The 17,541-nt window shown below is 34.8% G+C and overlaps 1 protein-coding gene across 4 annotated transcripts in view; it reads right to left on the reverse strand.

Moving 5' to 3' along the window:
- Positions 1-17,541, reverse strand: part of LOC138124486 (protein turtle homolog B-like) — a 272,071-nt gene that overhangs the window by 30,273 nt on the left and 224,257 nt on the right. For all 4 annotated transcript variants that reach the window (XM_069039530.1, XM_069039529.1, XM_069039528.1 and 1 more), the window contains exon 6: positions 11,406-11,557. In XM_069039530.1, the coding sequence (XP_068895631.1) occupies positions 11,406-11,557 (152 nt within the window). The remainder of the gene's footprint in view (positions 1-11,405; positions 11,558-17,541) is intronic.

Here is a 17,541-nt window from a genome sequence, read left to right on the forward strand (position 1 = left end):
TGCAACAAATTAAAAACTTATAATTTCCTATTATTATTTTGTGAATTTCGAATTTTAATTGTATTTTTCTTCGAACGAATATACACAGGATGTAGGTATGTATCTGAAATACGTATGTTAATTTTAACCAGTGGAAGAACTCGCCAATTTATGAAACTTTTCTCTATGACGAAAGAATCGAAATTATATTGATATATGATGAGTCACTTCCTTAAATAAAAAAAATATTGTCGATTACTGCCATTTTTAATAGTTTATAATCGAGACTTTTGTGAGGGATGTCCAAACCATACAAAACTTTAAAATAATTCATGTTTTTGGATCAAGTTATGAATGAAAAACGTATTACTGGCTGTATATAAATTTCCTTAAGGTCAGAATGTTATGTGAATCAGTTTGTATACAGGGTGATTCACGTAGCCCGTTCGTTAGAAACTTTCTGATTTCCCAAAATCGTATTAATATGAAAAAGATAATGAAGTGACACTCTAACATTATCAATGCAGCAGGATAATGTCATAATTTACGGACGTTTGAAGAAAAAAAAAAATTATAACTCTTGAACCATTGGAAAGAAATAATTGATTATCTTTTTATTGAAATCGGAAAGGTTTGGCCGATCTTTTGCGCTATTAGTCACATTTTTTTTTATGTTTCATACGCCTACTGCAATTTTTCAAAGTTGATAATCAAAAAATGTCGAAAACTTCATTTTTTTAAATGGCAACCTCGATTTTTTGTGAAAAAGATGACATAGGTCAAAAACGATAACAGATAAGTGTTGACAAGAGGACTTTCTAAACTCAGAATTTAACGTAAAATCCAAATATGAAATCAAAATGGGGACTTTACATTTAAAAAAACAAAGTTGGCATCGAGTTCCGGTATTTCCGGAAGTGACGCCATTTTGAAAATATTTTATTTGTACTTGGAGCAGTCGATTACAGTCGGCTAATTTTAATATTATGTAATACGATTTTGGGAAATCAGAAAGTTTCTAACGAACAGGCTACGTGAATCACCCTGTATATTCTTGTATCTAAATGTAAACCCATTAAACGTACTATCGCATAGCAAAAAACATATAAAATTCAAATTCTAAACAAAATATGTACCTAATGTAATACAGGGTCGCTGAAAAGTATAGATACAGCTAAATATCTTCAGAACGATTTAGCAGAGCTTGTTGAAATTTGGCATACAATTATAAGTGTTTAAATTCTATCATCTGAGATTTTTTTCACTTTTCTAACATTTATTATGAAGATGCAAGTTGGCTAGCTTAATTTTTTTAATGGCACGGGTAATGCAACACATGTCCACATCGCCGCCATTTTGAAAATCTTTTTAGCATTAACATTAATTATGTATTATCGCGTTTAAACTTTTTTTCTATTAAAATGTTTTCTGTTTCAGTATGTATCTACATTCTAGAGCCGAAAATATTGCACTAAAAAAAAGATCCAAAATATTCCCTTTTCAAAGTTGTGCCGAATCCGATGACGATGACCATTGTCGCTCATAAATCTACCCTAATTTATTTTATGATATCGAACCCATCTGGGACTTTTTTCTTGCTGACGCGTTGTTGTCGATTTCCGTAGCAAATTATTTATATAATTTATAATTTGTTTTAAAAGCACGATCGGCCGGGCGCCTCTAGGCAATTGCCTATGATGCCTAGTGGTAAAACCAGCACTGGGAAGTGTCCATAGTAACATACTGTACCAGTTTTTTTTTGCTATCCGATAGTAAATACATACCACTAGTGGTGTTCTGTTGAAGTTATAAAAAATGTTAGAATAAAAAAAATTAAAACGATTTCGTAGAACTAATTTACAATCTGATTAAAGAGAAATTAAATACCTTGCGGACAGTTAAATCACAAATTAAACGAGATTACCTCATTTATATTCATTCAATGAAAAGTAATATTATTGCAGACTCTAAACTGTAAATTAGTACAATTTACTTTTTCTGATAATCTCGTTACGTTTTCGATAATTTTTCTGACAGACAGCAGTTTGTACATTACAATGGTTTCAATTCACTAATTTTTACTCCCAGTGATATTTAGCAAGGTCCACTTTTATTTGAAGTTCATTAATGCAGCCGATTATTATTATTGTTTAAAACTGTAAATTGTGAGAATGACTCAATTTTCCTTGAATCTTTTTATATAATTTCCATCAATGCTGCAGATTTATATTATAGTATAAGATAGAAAACTTTTAAATCCGTAGAGAATTTGGTTTAATTAGCAGTTTTTTAATCATTTGATTAGTCGGTAGCAAATTAAAATTACTTTGAAATGCAGACCATTTTGTGAATATCGCTGCCTTAAAATCCTTTCTTTGTATGTTTGTCAAAGGAACTGAAATATAACATGTTTCAGATAATTCTTGTTTTCATTCCCATTGAAAGAATTGGGTAAAAAACATAGTTGCCATACTTGTCCACAATCATTTTGAATCATCCAATATACAACGTAAAATATTTTTTCTACTTCCTTCTCTAAAGTGTCAGATTTTGCACTGACAAATAGTGTATAAAACGTCACTTTAAAAACGATTGTTCATTAGTCACAACTTGGTGTCCATTCGGGCGTTTTCGGGATATTAAACACGCTCGAAGTTTCTTTAAACACGGCTTGAATTTTTTGGACATATTTAGCTCTAGATCAAGTTGGTATTTTCACGCTTATCAGTTTCACATCCGGCGTGAAAGAAAACGTCATTGCAGTGGAATAATTCGTTGTATTTTTCAAATATGGACCTGAAGCCACCAACAGTTTGTATCCTGAGAAATATATATGTATACATATTCCTATTTGGTATGTTCATTTAGTTTGTATGTTTAAATTAACGTTTAATAAAAAAATTGCTTGTTTCGTTTGTGTGTTCCATTTGTTAATTTGGTCGTAGAAAAAGTATAGTATTCCACTCGTTTATAAACTTCTCTAGACACTTGTTTATTAAACACTCGCTCCGCTACGCTTCGCTCGTGCCTAACATAAAACGCGTGTCTAAAGTGCCGTTTATAAATCTTGTTGCATAATATACTATTATGTTCGATTGTATTATAATTCATGATTTATGGATAAATCGTTTATAAAGATAGTCCATAAAGATAGTATAACGGCCGCTTGTCAATTTTGGGTATTACTTCAAAATAAACGTCAAAATTTTCCTAATTTTGTTTAAATCAGGAATGAATAGAATTAATAGAAAACTTTGCAGTGAAGATTCTTTAGCTTTTGCCGCAATTTCACTTACTTTGCTCATTATTACAACTAGAAATAAAGACGATTTCAGTTCGTATTTCAAATACAAACACTTCGTTTTGAAATAAATAGTAATAAATAATTTCGTAACCACAGAAACAAAAACAGAACACTTGGAAATTATCGTAATTTTTAGAATCTATTAATTTTGTATCTAAAAGAAACTTAACTTCACAATCGAACATAAAGCTTTGTATGTAATTCGTACATAATTAGGCTTTGTGAACTTTCCCTATTTATTAGCCTCGCTCGCAAAGCGAGCTCTGCAATAAACTATAGGGCTCGTCCGTTCTTAAACGGTGGTAGTACACTCTTCAACAATTTTAACCTTAGAACCTAGATATTTTTGTAAGAGTGTCTAGGGGTTTTATATGAAAATTAACACATATAGGGGAGTATTCTGTAACTGCTCCGCTGAATTTTAAAGGGCGTTAAATTAAGTTGTCATAGTAATAACCAATCAGGGCTTGAAAATTCATATTTTAAATGGCGCTAAAATTTTAGCGTACTTTTAAAAATTACAGAATACGCCCTATTATCTGTTTCAAAATCAAAAATCACCACTTGTTGAATTATGTTGGCAGAAAAAAGAAATTCCTACAATAAGTTTGAACCCAACCTCCAGCCAAAATTTGACATTCGGTTTATCACAAATATCAAATTACAAAAATGGCTCGAAAAACGAGGAACCTTTTAGCCGCTAAATTAAAACGAGCGCTCATTACCTGCTTCGAAGAATTTAAAAAACACGATGAACTACAACCAAATCAACTGTCAACAGTTTCCTTTCATAACCCCGCTTTTTTCTGATACTTCCAAACACACTAAAAGTAGAATGCAGTGTTGGTGGATTTTTGATTTTGAAACAGATAAATAAAAATAAATAATCGTATACCTTCTGGCTAAGGCCAAGTGCTAGATGTTTTCAGGTCGCGCAAGCGCCTCTAACATGACCTAACGACCACTACTAAGTAGTAGCCGGGACCGACAGCTTTACATCTCCTCCGAAAGATGGTAGTGATTTGAAAAAACCTGATGATTTACCGGGAATCGAACCCGGGCGGTTTGGTTGATAAGTCAGTATCTAACCCCTGAGTCATGACCACATTGAAACAGATTATACTACAGGATGATAATAAATGATACCATCGCGGTAGACGTTGGTAACGTAGTTGAATGTGCCGCAAGCCTCATAACATGACTGAGACTATTATCGTCGATAGGTGGCGCTACCGGCGGTAGTGGAAATCTGTCTACTAGTTTGTCTAATGTTGCGGGGCTGGCGGCACATCCAAAATTTGTGTGGGTTTTCAACGCCAACTGCGATGGGACAATCATTTATAATGACCCAGTATTAATAATTTTTTTAACCAAACATATTAACTTAGCAATTTACTAAATAAGTTTGCAAATCACCCTTTTAACTGCTCAAGTGCAGAAACGATTCCTCGGATTTAATCTTGCAAAACTTATTAATACAAAGGGAAATAAGTTTTAATAAGCTGACAAATGAGCAGTTGTAAGATTTCTGTTCCGCCGAAAACAGAACAAATAAGCAATCTTGTACAAAACAAATACGGTGATTAACTTGAGAATTAACATAGGAGCATCATTTACAAAGTTAGCAGCAAATTTCTGAGGTCTTAACATCGACGAGATGCTTGATTGGAGTAAACATGCAACCGGATTAGCAAACCAAACACATCCAGGCAATTGCGACGTATTAAACTTGATTGGATCTGGTTACGTCTCTTAACTTTCGCTGAGGCTGCATTAATGTCTTCACTAAATAATTCATTTTTCACTTGATTCTGTAGACATCTCTCAACGCATATCGTGCTCATTCTTATGAATAATGGAAAGGTTGCAGTAAAAATGGGTTATCAAGATTATGCTGTTGCCTCTGCAGTACATAACGCTTTATGCCTTAGATGTGAGACCTTGAAAAGACCGCCGCGAAGTCTTCCAATTTCGCGTTACTTACAGATTCATCGGTTCCTGCCGGCTTAGTTGGAAAAAATCTAAATATGTTGAAAGGGCATTTTTCTGCCACTGTTAAAAAACTGTATTTGACCATTTTTAGTACGCAAAATATACGTTTATGGTAAAATTAAAAAAAAAAAACGAGGCGCGGCGTGTCATTATTTCAATTTCGTTTCGATTGTTTTTCTAATTGTAGAAAAAATATTATATGGAACTCTTGCATCAAGTGTCTCTTTTCACTAATAGATTTATTGTGGGTTATTTCAATCAACTGCACTCAACAAGTTATCGATAATTTATTTTTTAACAAAAAGCTTTTGTACAACACTAGAGTTACTAAAAAATGAATATCACTGCAATGTACAATTACAGACTGTTTCGTAAATTTTTAAATTACGCGAGAAAAGTCCACTGAATGTCACAAAATCACTTTATAAACTCAAATACCTACTGTGTACTCTATATTCGATAATAATTCTATTGAGAAAGTTTCATGCAATTTGATATTGGTAGTTAATTATGTGAAAATGCATTGAAGCATCACAGAGTGCTGTTCGACATAGTTCGACGCTATTTTGGAGAACTTTCAGGTTTCACTAGATTAACAAGCATAGATGAAATACTACAGTTAGAAAATCGTATTATACTGCACTAGTGCGTAAAAGATCTGTATATGGTAACAGTGAAAAAAAGTAAAAGCGTTAGATTAGTGCCATAACGTGCTATTATTTTACTCTGGCGTTAAGCAAATATATGCACTGAAAAATCAATCATAATCATTGTCTTGCGATTATAGCTTTCGACGTGAAATTTTAGATTTTTGTTTTGATGTTGATTGTTCCAGGCAGTTGTTGAAAAAATATTGTATGAATCTGATGCGTGAAGTGTCTTTTTTACTTATGGGATTCGTGCAAAAAAAGTACTATTTTATGCACTTGTTGGATAAATTACTATTTTAAAGCTAATTAAAAATAATTTCTAATAATTTTCGATTTTTAGCACTGCTTTTGCAGGATGGCCTGCTGGTTTATTTGTAAGTGTTTTTCTTTATGAGAAACAAACGAAAAATAATAAAATTGTACATATTTACCCAATTTAGAGGGTGACAAATTAAAAACAAAAACACATTACGAATGTTATTATTGAATGGTTGTGATGCAAGTGATAAAAAGGGTGGCGGCGTCATAGATTGACTGGGCTAGTTGTTTACAAAAGTGTAGGCCTAGACACACAAATGGTGGAGGCGCCGGGCGAGTCAGAGTGATTGACGGTAAATCGCGAATAAATCAAGTAATTTTTATTTACGCATTCACAAATGGATAAAATATTGACAAATCGACGACACCGGTCCCAACCAAATAAATTACGACGAAGGGCACCTGGCGGAATACAAATCACGGTTAGTCTGGGATAAAAATACGGGCGAAAAACCCATAAAGATTAAACGAAGTGAAGTTAGTCGACACTCCCGGAATACAAACTACTCGCACGCCACCATACAACAATTACATTTGTATTCGTCCAGGTACCATAAATGCTTGACTGGGGATTATTCAGAATCTCAACGCAAAAAGCGATACAGCAATCACGCAAGAATTGCATGTATTATTCAACAAGTCCGGGACAATTTTCGCCGGAATAAAAACCACCTCTAATTTTGTCAAATTGCGGCTAATGCGCCACCGCAACCCCCGATAAAAATAACAAAAACAGGAAATGAAAGCGTAATCAGAACCGCAGGTACCAGCAAGTTTTCTACCATGCTAATTTAATTCAAACACTCGTGAATTCATGTTTGTCGCCGTGGCAAAATTTCTATTATTATTATTTTTGACTGCAGTGGCGTGTTTTTTACACAGAAAATTCAATTTGTTTGTGACCTTTAATATAAAGTTATAGGTGCTCTGAATTTTATTTTGTTTTGCCGCGCTTTGTGTTGAAATTCATAACGGCTATTCACATCTTTTGAAAAATATTTAATAAAATTGTCGAAAGCGCAATGCAACGACAAAAAATTCTAACGGGAGTAATTTAAAAGTTTAATTGCACTTTTGCAGCTAGAAAATGCAAAATATGTGTGTTCTCTCGATGTTGCCAAAGGGGTATTATTTTGGCCGTTCTGTGAAGTTGGAATGGTCTTTGAAGCACAAACGAGCCCTGCTTAACCGCGTAACATTAATTTAGCGACTTTTATTTTAACAAGCAACTGAAAAATATCAATGTATAAAAGTATGGAATCGTTTTTATTCAAAATTAACAAACAGTGTGTACGTGCTGGAATTAATTATATTTTATGTATTTATCTGGCTCAATAAATTTTTGCAGCTGGCTCATGCCAAAGCTGGTTATTTAAAATTTGTGATTTAATACTTCGTTGTATTTTGATGTTTGCTGTGTGGCTTTTTGATTCAAATGTGAAAATATGTGTTGACGGCCATTCAAAATTTTACTGTATTGTACCATATCAGGACATGGTCAAACAGCTTGAATTAGTGGCACAATCTAATATTTTGACCTTCAAATAGACACTTGTGCTGAAGTAGATTCCCATAAATACAGAGAGATCAAAAAGAACCTGTTTCGTTTTAAACACAAACGACAAATTAAAGTTGAAGAAAACTTGATTGAAAATAAGTACATATAGTGTTCAGTAAAAGAACGGAGACATTTCTTAATAAAATAATTTTTTATCGTTGAAGTAGCCGTCCTTATCATTAATGGATGGTACTGAAAGAGACACTTATTTTATGGTAATTTTTGTATTAAAAAATAAACGTCAAATTAAATTTATGTTGTTATTAACCTGATTTAAAATGTGCGAATCAAATCTGATTATATTGGAAAATAAACATAAATTACATAGCAATAAATATTCGGACAATATAAACCCTAATATCGACTATTAATATTATATTTATGTAATATTTGCACTGATAACGTTAAAACAATATCCGCAAATTGTATTCATCGCTTTGCATGATAGATAGTGTGGCAAACTGATAAAATATATTTTATTTATTGTTAATTAGAAGTGAAAGTTTATCGTTTAATCTGATCATTATACATTTGGCATTAAATTTTACTTTAAGCTTACTAAAAACAAATTTTTAAATTCAAATTTTAATCCTAACAATAAAAAGGAACCAATGGGTGATAATAAGAATAACAAAAACAAATAACAAGCGATCAAAGAAAATTGAGGTCAAGCAGGTCATGCTTTTTTTCTATTTTACAAATGCGTTTTAATAGGCATGACATTATTGACACCTTCTTCTTATAGGTACATAACCTCACTTTGATCATTATTTAAATGTAAATTAAATCAATATTTTAAAGTAGGGACTATCATGTAAGAAAACCAGGAAAACTCTCGTTAGCTAGTTCTAAAAAGAAATATTTTTGCAAAAAGAAAGAAAATAAAATAAATGATGTTGACATCTACGTTAACGGGAATAAAAGCAAGCCACCTTACCACATATTTTTTTTAAATACACGTAATTATGAGAAAAACAAATTTAGCAAGAACACTTCGCGTTAAAGAAGAAAGTGTGTGAAGAATAATAGCATAATCTGACATACACACAGGAAATAACTATTCTACAATCGTGGTCGGAACGTTGTGAATGTGGATTGGGGACTTGTCATTAAGTTGGCACTACCAGCAAAAGTAACTAGGCGCGCCAATAAGGTTATTGGAATTTATGACAGATCTCACTAATGTACAGTTCAATTATAAGTTTTAAGCGACCTTGAGTTTGATAATCCATATCCAAAACATTTCGAGTATATTTGTTTACGCAAAACTGTTGAATAAAGCTAAATATGTTGTTCAGTTGGGTCGATAATTTTTTGGTCAGAGCAGGTAAGAGTCTCTAATTAAACCAGCAGTCTGCGCAGATTTCGCACCAAGAAGTTACGCAGCACGACCTACAAGTTGCGGTCCCGGTGGTGAAATCACACAAGAGCTGGGCTTTACGAGGTGCAATATTTATGGTCTCCATCATAAAACAGTTGGCGAATGGTCACGTAAACCCCAATAAATTATCACTATTACAATTACAATAATTGTTCTATGTACAAATAGACGTCCAGCAGTTCCATTGACATTATTAAAGCCGTACCCTGAAGCAATCCCGAGGCAATATCCGCGCTGGTCCATTGTGGATGATATTATGATTCGCGCGGCATTACGCTCAAAATGCAATATTAATAACGATTCTTGTAGCCGTGTTCCGGATTCGCCTAATAAAAATTCAACCGTTCGGATGAAAAATTCCAAAGCGAGTCCATCCGGCTCTTTAAGCCAGTCCGGGCTGCATGCAATTTGCATGCAACTCGTAAAATAATAATTCGATGTGGTGCGGTTACTTTTCCGCATCATTTTTCAAATCCGGTGGCGCATCTTCGCCATAAACCGAATGAGGGCCGTGATGACAGACAGCAGTAAAATAAAAATGGGAAGACCTAACCCCGCACTGCCCGGATGGAGTTCTTCCGAGAGAGTAAATAAATTCCGGTGTCTTTGTTGGCCAAATAAAATACAAGGTTTCTATTACTGGTCGTGTATTTTAGCATCGATTGATGTTTTTCTAGCTGAAAGTTTATACGAGGCTATTAGGGGACCGATAAGAATATTTAACGATTTCAATTGCATGGTAACTGCACCAGCATCGAGTTCTATATTCGGAAGATTTATTGTTGCGGTCATTTTGCGTATTTTGCCCGATTTTAGCCGCCGCTCTGGCCATTTTACTGCGGCACATCCCGAAAATAAACACGGTTATATTTTACCTTCGTTTGGAAGACTTCGCTTTGTTGCAGTAGGAAGCATATTTTATTATTTCCGAGGTAATTTCATATACGTACGAGCCAGCCGGATTATTCTGCAAATTTACTAAAGGGTAACAATGACATCAAACTCGAAAAAAATTACTAACAAAGCAATGCATCACAAAAGAAAACTCTTCAAAATGGCTTTGAATGAATTTCAACAAAACGTAACAAAACTAGTAGAGATGAGACCTCGATAAACACAAAACGAAAGAATTGCCGTTGAATTTATGTTCAGTTGGGCTCAGATTGTAAGTCGTTCGAGTTTGGAATGGAAATAAACAAACTAGAAAAACATAAATGATCTCGAAGCTAACGACTAAAATACAAAATAAAGTAACTCGTTTTCAGACACGGTGGAAGGAAGTTATAGGTAAAGTCAAAACGAAACATGACAGGGCGGAGCTTAGGATGCGCGCTCTCAAATTTACCCCTGGCACTGGCGTATCATGTAATTGTCAGTTTAGGGGCAACAACTTAACCAAAACTCATTTTCTTCATCTGTTGAAAGAAATTCTACACCCTGTATAGCGTAAACAAAAGAAAAATGTTTTGACTCCACCACTGTCTTATGCGTAATAAGCTGGATTCAACTGATCTACAAGTCCCACATTCGTCTTGTGCGCAAACCACGTGATGTCATGTTTCGTTTTGACTTTACCTCTAGTATGGGTACGGTAAATGAGGGGGTTCGAGAAGAGATAGCGATGAGGTGGGTGGTTGACTGACCCGACATTTTCCTTTCTGTGATATGGGTCTATCTGGGCATATCAGGATCTATGGTGTGGGAAAATCCGTGAAAAAACCCATATCTGGTGAGGCAGTCATGGGATTCGAACCCCGGACCTACAGAATGCAAAGCAAACACGGAAGGCGCTTGGCCACATTGCTCGGTGATTTGAACGTTGTGACTAATAATAATAGAACAGCATTAAAAATATGTATTATTCGTATATTGTTGATAATAAACAATGTCTAGAGATTTAAGGGGATATAAAAAGGGAGCGACAACATGTCTCGTTCAACTCAAATAACGCTAATAATAGCAAGTAAATGTGGGATGACATTTCACAGCGGTGACGGTTAATTCTGACATAAATGTTTTCCTATACGCCATTCATATTATGTTTACTCGAAGTTGACAAACGAGATCCTTTGAATGATATATTTGTCGCAGATAAATATAAACAGACAATATTTCAGGCCGAAAGCCACATTTTCCGTTTGATCAAGCAAAATATCGAACGTGAACATTTAATCAATTACATGATACACACGTGTATTATTGCGTTGAGGTATGTGAACTTACGGTCTCTCTGGTATTTTTCATCTGAACGCTTCCTTTCCACCAAGTTATAGTTGGTTGAGGCCGAGAACCCACAACTTCACAACTAAGTTCGTAAGTGTTATCAGCGGATAATGGCTTATTTTCGCCGAGCAGTCTCACCCTTAAAGGTCGCACTGTAACAAGAAAATTAATTAGAAAGACGTCTCGAACAAAGCTTGCGAAATGCTATAGGAAATTGACACAATCGATATCTCGGCGACACGTCAAAACATTATCGAACTGTTAGTAGTAAACGAAGCGTGGAATAAGAACAAATTGTTAAAACAACTTGCACTGTGACGCAAAATATTACATAATATGCAACCAAAAGACATTCACAAAATGGGAAATTTTATTTCACTGCAGGAAACATTCAAAGCGGGATCGGTGTAAAATTTGTCATAGCGAAACTATTCCAAAGTCGTAAATATCAGGACGTAAATAAAACTTTATTCAACCATTCTGGCAGAATAAAATATTTCTTATATTTCTGATTCGGATTCAAATCATTCTATTAAATTTAATTTATATACATTCATTTCACACAGATAATGACTTACTTTACCTTACCTGTGCTGTAATGAATGCTTTATCATTATCACACGCCGTGCGGTAATATACATTTTATACCTTCACATATAGGTATCTCTCATTATTTACGTTTTGCAAAAATCTTGTTTTTTTTTTTACCTTACCTGTGCTGTAATGAATGCTTTATCATTATCACACGCCGTGCGGTAATATACATTTTATACCTTCACATATAGGTATCTCTCATTATTTACGTTTTGCAAAAATCTTGTTATGGAGCTTTTGATCTTTGCTCAATTCAACCAAAATACACAACAGCATTTTCGTTTAACACCAATTCTCATACTTGATACTTTGTCAAAATCAAGCAAAACCTAAATTTTCAAAAAACAATTTTCGCCTTTGAATACATTGAATTTTTCAGATAAAAATGTGTCGATGTTATAGTTTTGAGCGGTCGTAGATAGATGTAATGTTTTACATTAAAAATATAATATCTTAACGATTCCTATTCTCGAAGCAAATAGCTAAGGGCACCCTTTGCTGAAAACAAACATGTTCAATTAAACATAAACGGCGGGAAATTCAAACTTGACACTGTTTAGTATATCTTGGAGGTGAAATTGTTGTTGAAAGTTACTTTTCCAATCTGGCAAAAGCTAAATGATAAAACACTTGGTTGTGTTAAACAATCGGAATTCTAGCAGACATTAGAGGGAACTTGTTGAAGGCTGGTTTCGCAGAGTTCCCATTAAATTGTAAAGCGCAGAATAAACGTAGCGAATCGTTGTAATTAGCCGGCGCAGCGGGATTATTTAGGATTACTTGGAGATTCAGTTGCTGAATTCGAAATGCAAATATTTAATAAAAATTCGCCCAAGTGGGGAAATAACTGACCGGCAAATGTGCTCAATGCAACGCGAAATCGCCTCAGACATTACCAGAAAACACGTAACTTATGTAAACTTCATATCGAATAATATTACAAATCGTCGTTCGAACCGGGAAACTTTCGGACTTGGATAAATGTTAGGGTCAGTTTGAAAACTAACAAAAGCCGAGAAAAAGCGGGGTGTGTGTTTTATGACTTAGTAGGCGGCCAACTTTGGAACTTTTCATATTTCATATAAAAAATATCTATTGGCAATGATTTGTGTGGCTTGAAATAGTGCGGACGGACAGTTAGCCGCTCAGGAAACGTTTAAAGAAGTTGTTGTGTGTATTCACAAAGTTTCAAAAAGGAAGGATTCAAGTCGCTGCGGTGCACAGCAGCAGTTGCAGCTTTTTTTTTTTTTTGCGTGTTTAATAGTTTATTCACGCCAAGAAAGCAATTACAAGAAAACACACATGGAGCATTAGCAAGAACAAAAAGTGGGAACAAGATGCATCACTTGCATAGAAGTCTCCTACAGTCACTCTTGAACTTATTTGTCGAGACTCCACAGAAGTCTAACTCGTTACAGTAAAGGTTGGCCAGGCGAAGGGCACTATTCAAGGGTGAATTGTAGGAGTAATTGTGTTTATGGCAGTAAACATGAAACAAATTCGGGTGTCTGAGGTTACATAAAGGAACATTAAAGCCGATACGAAGCAGAGCATCAGAAGAATCAATATTATAGTTAATTATTTTATGTAGAAAACACAGCTTGTGACAATCCCTTCTGGTTTTAAGTGAGGGCAAAGACATGTAAGCGGCTACAGAGTGCAAATCATCAAAATTGATATTTTGAGTTCTCAGCTTATATTTCAAATACTTCAAGAAATTGTTCTGTACCGACTCGATACGTGAAATGTGAGTACCGTAAAAAGGTGACCAGATAACACAATTGTATTCTAATATTGAGCGGACCAAGGAATTATATAATATTATAATCGCTCTGGTGTTCTTAAAATCCACTGTCCATCTTTTTAAACATCCCAGCATTTTTCTTCCCCTAGAGATCAAGAAGTCGTAATGTTCATGAAACGATAAATTGGAATCGAAAAAAAGACCCAGGTCTTTGATGGCATTGATAATTTCCAGCTGCTCCCCTTCCAATGAATAATAAGGAACGGAGGGCACAGTTTTCCTGCTGAAACACATTGCCTTGCATTTGCAAACATTGAGTTTCATACCATTGCGTGCGCACCAGTTTTCAATTCTTCTGACATCCTGCTGAAGATCAAATACATCCAGCTGCGTTTTGATGATTTTATAGATTTTTAGATCGTCCGCGTACAGCAGCGATGCCGAGGTCAGACTATCAGTGATGTCATTGATGAAGATTATGAATAATAATGGCCCGATAATAGAGCCCTGCGGTACTCCAGACGTGCTACAGTATGCAGACGACCTCACACCCTTAAGGACAACATGCTGAGTTCGATTGGAAATGTAGGTAGATGTCCAAGATAGGAACGGATCGCGTACTCCGTACGTGTATAATTTATTCAAAAGGATCTTGTGATTAACAGTGTCAAATGCTTTGCAAAAATCAGTATAAATGCAATGCACATCAAAACCGCCCTCAAATGCTTCAAAGACATTATTAACAAAGGCAAAATGATTGGTTACCGTAGATCTATTAGCGAAAAACCCATGCTGTGATGGACTGATAACAGTTTTGAAGGAAGCGGACAAGTGTTTGGCAACTAGCTTTTCAAAGATCTTGGCGGGAACTGATAGAATACTGATGGGTCGGTAATTCTCGAAGTTTTGTTTAGAGCCAGATTTAAACACTGGAGTGACAAGAGCTGATTTCCAGCAGTTCGGAAAAACACCTGAGTTGAGTGAATACTTAAAAATACGCCACAAAGGATCAGTAAGCGATGTACAGCAATTTCTGTAAAAAATTGGAGGCAGCCCATCTGGCCCAGCACCTTTATTACAGTCGAGATGAGTTAGTTCATAAAAGACACTATCTGAAGTAAAGTCAAAGTTTTTGAAATCAACGCTCAAACCGACAGGATTGTCACAAGCAGAAGCAGGTTGTGTGGTGACGATATCATCATAAACAGAAGAAAAATGTTCCGCAAAGGTATTAACAATATTCTCATTACCACATACAGGGTTATTGTGATAGATCATGAGATTCGGTATTTCGTTACATTTGGTATGTTCGTTTATATATTTCCAAAATTTTTTCGGATCAGATGTAATAAAATTTTCAGTGCGTTTTATGTAATCTTTGTATGATTTCTTCAGGGCTTCTTTGCATTGTGTTCTGACTGTAGCAAATGCAGCATAATCATTCGCGTTGTGACTGATTTTATAGCGACGATGCAAGGTTGACTTCCGGCGAATTAATCCACGAACCTCATGATCGAACCACGGAGGAAATGAGCTCTTACATTTTCTCTTCACAGGAACAAAAAGACCACAGACAAAGTGTAAATAATTATAAAAAAGGCTCACAGCTTCATTAATGTCACTGCAGGAATCAAAGGTGTTCCAGTTCACATTAGACAAGAGTATGTTGATTTCATCATAATCGGCATTAGAATAATCATAAAAAGTGTCACAAATATCTTCAACAAAAACATTATCAACACTTATTTCAAACATGAACGGTGGATGAAACACATCAGTCTTGCTAAATTCATTACAATTTTCAATCTTAATATAGTCATAGTTAGAGAAGCACAAGTCAAGGATATTACCATTACAATTAGTTATAGTATTAAATTGACAGAAATCACAGGAATACAGACTGTCACAGATTATGATGTCCTTATCAGAATTGGCGTTAGTATATATCAAAAAATTAGTATCACTATCATTAATCCATTTCACATTTGGCAAATTATAGTCGCCTAGAATGAAAAACGTACTGCGACGATTATTATATAATAAATTTTTGACAACCTGGACATGTTTCGCATAACTAACAGTTGTGGCGTCCGGCGGAAGATAGATTGCACCAAAAACAAAAGAATTGTCACAGCACTGTAGCGAAATCCAAACATCTTCTAAGGAGGAGTTGGAATCACTCAAACGATTGGAGGTGAGAAATTTCTTAACAGCAATTAAGACACCACCGCCAATACTTTTCCCACTGTTGTTCACATTTCTGTCGTTTCGATATACCACATACCTGTCATCCAGCACTTCAGCATCAGAAATACCACCATGAAGCCATGTTTCGACCAGAACAATCACATCAAAGTTTTCACTCAAACACGACAAGTAACAGTCATTCAATTTAGTTCGGAGTCCACGAGGATTTTGATAAAATACTTTAATGGATTTTATATTCTTGCCTGAGCGATGATGCAGATTTTTTATTGCGCTTTCACAGCGAAAGGAGTTCTCCGGTGATGCATCCGTCTCACCGATGAAGCATTTTAATTTGATTAAAACGATTCACTCGGAGGCAACAATATGTGATTTTTGATGCAGAAAAAGACACGTATGGATGCATTCGACCGTGGTCTCCGACTATTTTTCCGGTGGACTACTTCTAAACAATGCTACGCTCTTGACAAAATATCCTTTGTTCCTGCAATTTCAAAAACATCACAGGATATCAATTGGTGGCAGTCGTGTATTGAAAATCATCATACAAACGGGCTTTTGCCGGAACGGCAGTTGGACTTTTTAACCGAAAGCTCGTGGTATCCGGTCCGATTGTGTTTCGGAAATGTGCAGTTCTTAACAATGCCGACTTCGCAGAGGAGGCTAGTTGAAAGTGGACATGTCAGCTAATCAGGACATCGATACCTGAAATGTTCCTAGCGGATGTAAAATTTAAGAATTGAAAGCAATATTTTACTGTAACAAACGCCAAAAAAAAAAAAAATTCTAAAGATATTGAATGGCGAAGAGAGAAATATTTCTTGGCTAAATATTGAAGTGAAATACATTTGTCAAATAGTTTACATGCTCTCAGGGTACGTGATATTGTTTCTCACAAACATTTTTACTTCTGCGTATGCTGAATCAAAAGAACAAATGTATAAGGATTTTGAGAAATCTGAGAGAAAGTTTATGTAGATAGGTATTTAAAAAAAAAGATTAATCTAATTGTGAGATACAACTAAAAAATGTTCACAAGCTCCATGGCTCGATTACGACGAAAACACCATAGCAGAATAAGTAATTTAACACCAGTTAGCAGTAAATTTTTTAAAAGTGATTTATCTAGATCTAGAACATAAAAAGTCCCATGTACTTTCATATGGAGGTTCGCTGTATATGCGCTGTATGTCTGGTTGTCTACCTATTAAGTGACATTTCTTGTACCTTTGGTGATACTTTAGCACTTCAGTTAATCGTTGAGAACAAATTGATTTCAAACTGCTTTGCAAACAGTTTGAATCGATTTAAACATGATTCCTCTAGAGATTCTCAAACGATAATCTCCAAAAATAATTTTAAAGAAGAAACGTATTAGATATAGTTTATCGGACGAAATATCCCTTGATGATAGTTACACATTGAAGAGAAAAAAAATTATACCGTTATTAATACAAAGTTGCCAAAATATTTTATATTGAATAAATGTTTACACAAGTCGTAATATGTAGACATAACATTTGTTGTTTTCTGTTTTGGGAGTTCTTTGAAGGTGCAGTCGGCAAAACCACGTCATAAATTCCATCCAAAGCC

The sequence above is a fragment of the Tenebrio molitor genome, chromosome 2, assembly GCF_963966145.1.
Source record: "Tenebrio molitor chromosome 2, icTenMoli1.1, whole genome shotgun sequence".
Classification (NCBI taxonomy): Eukaryota; Metazoa; Arthropoda; class Insecta; order Coleoptera; family Tenebrionidae; genus Tenebrio; species Tenebrio molitor.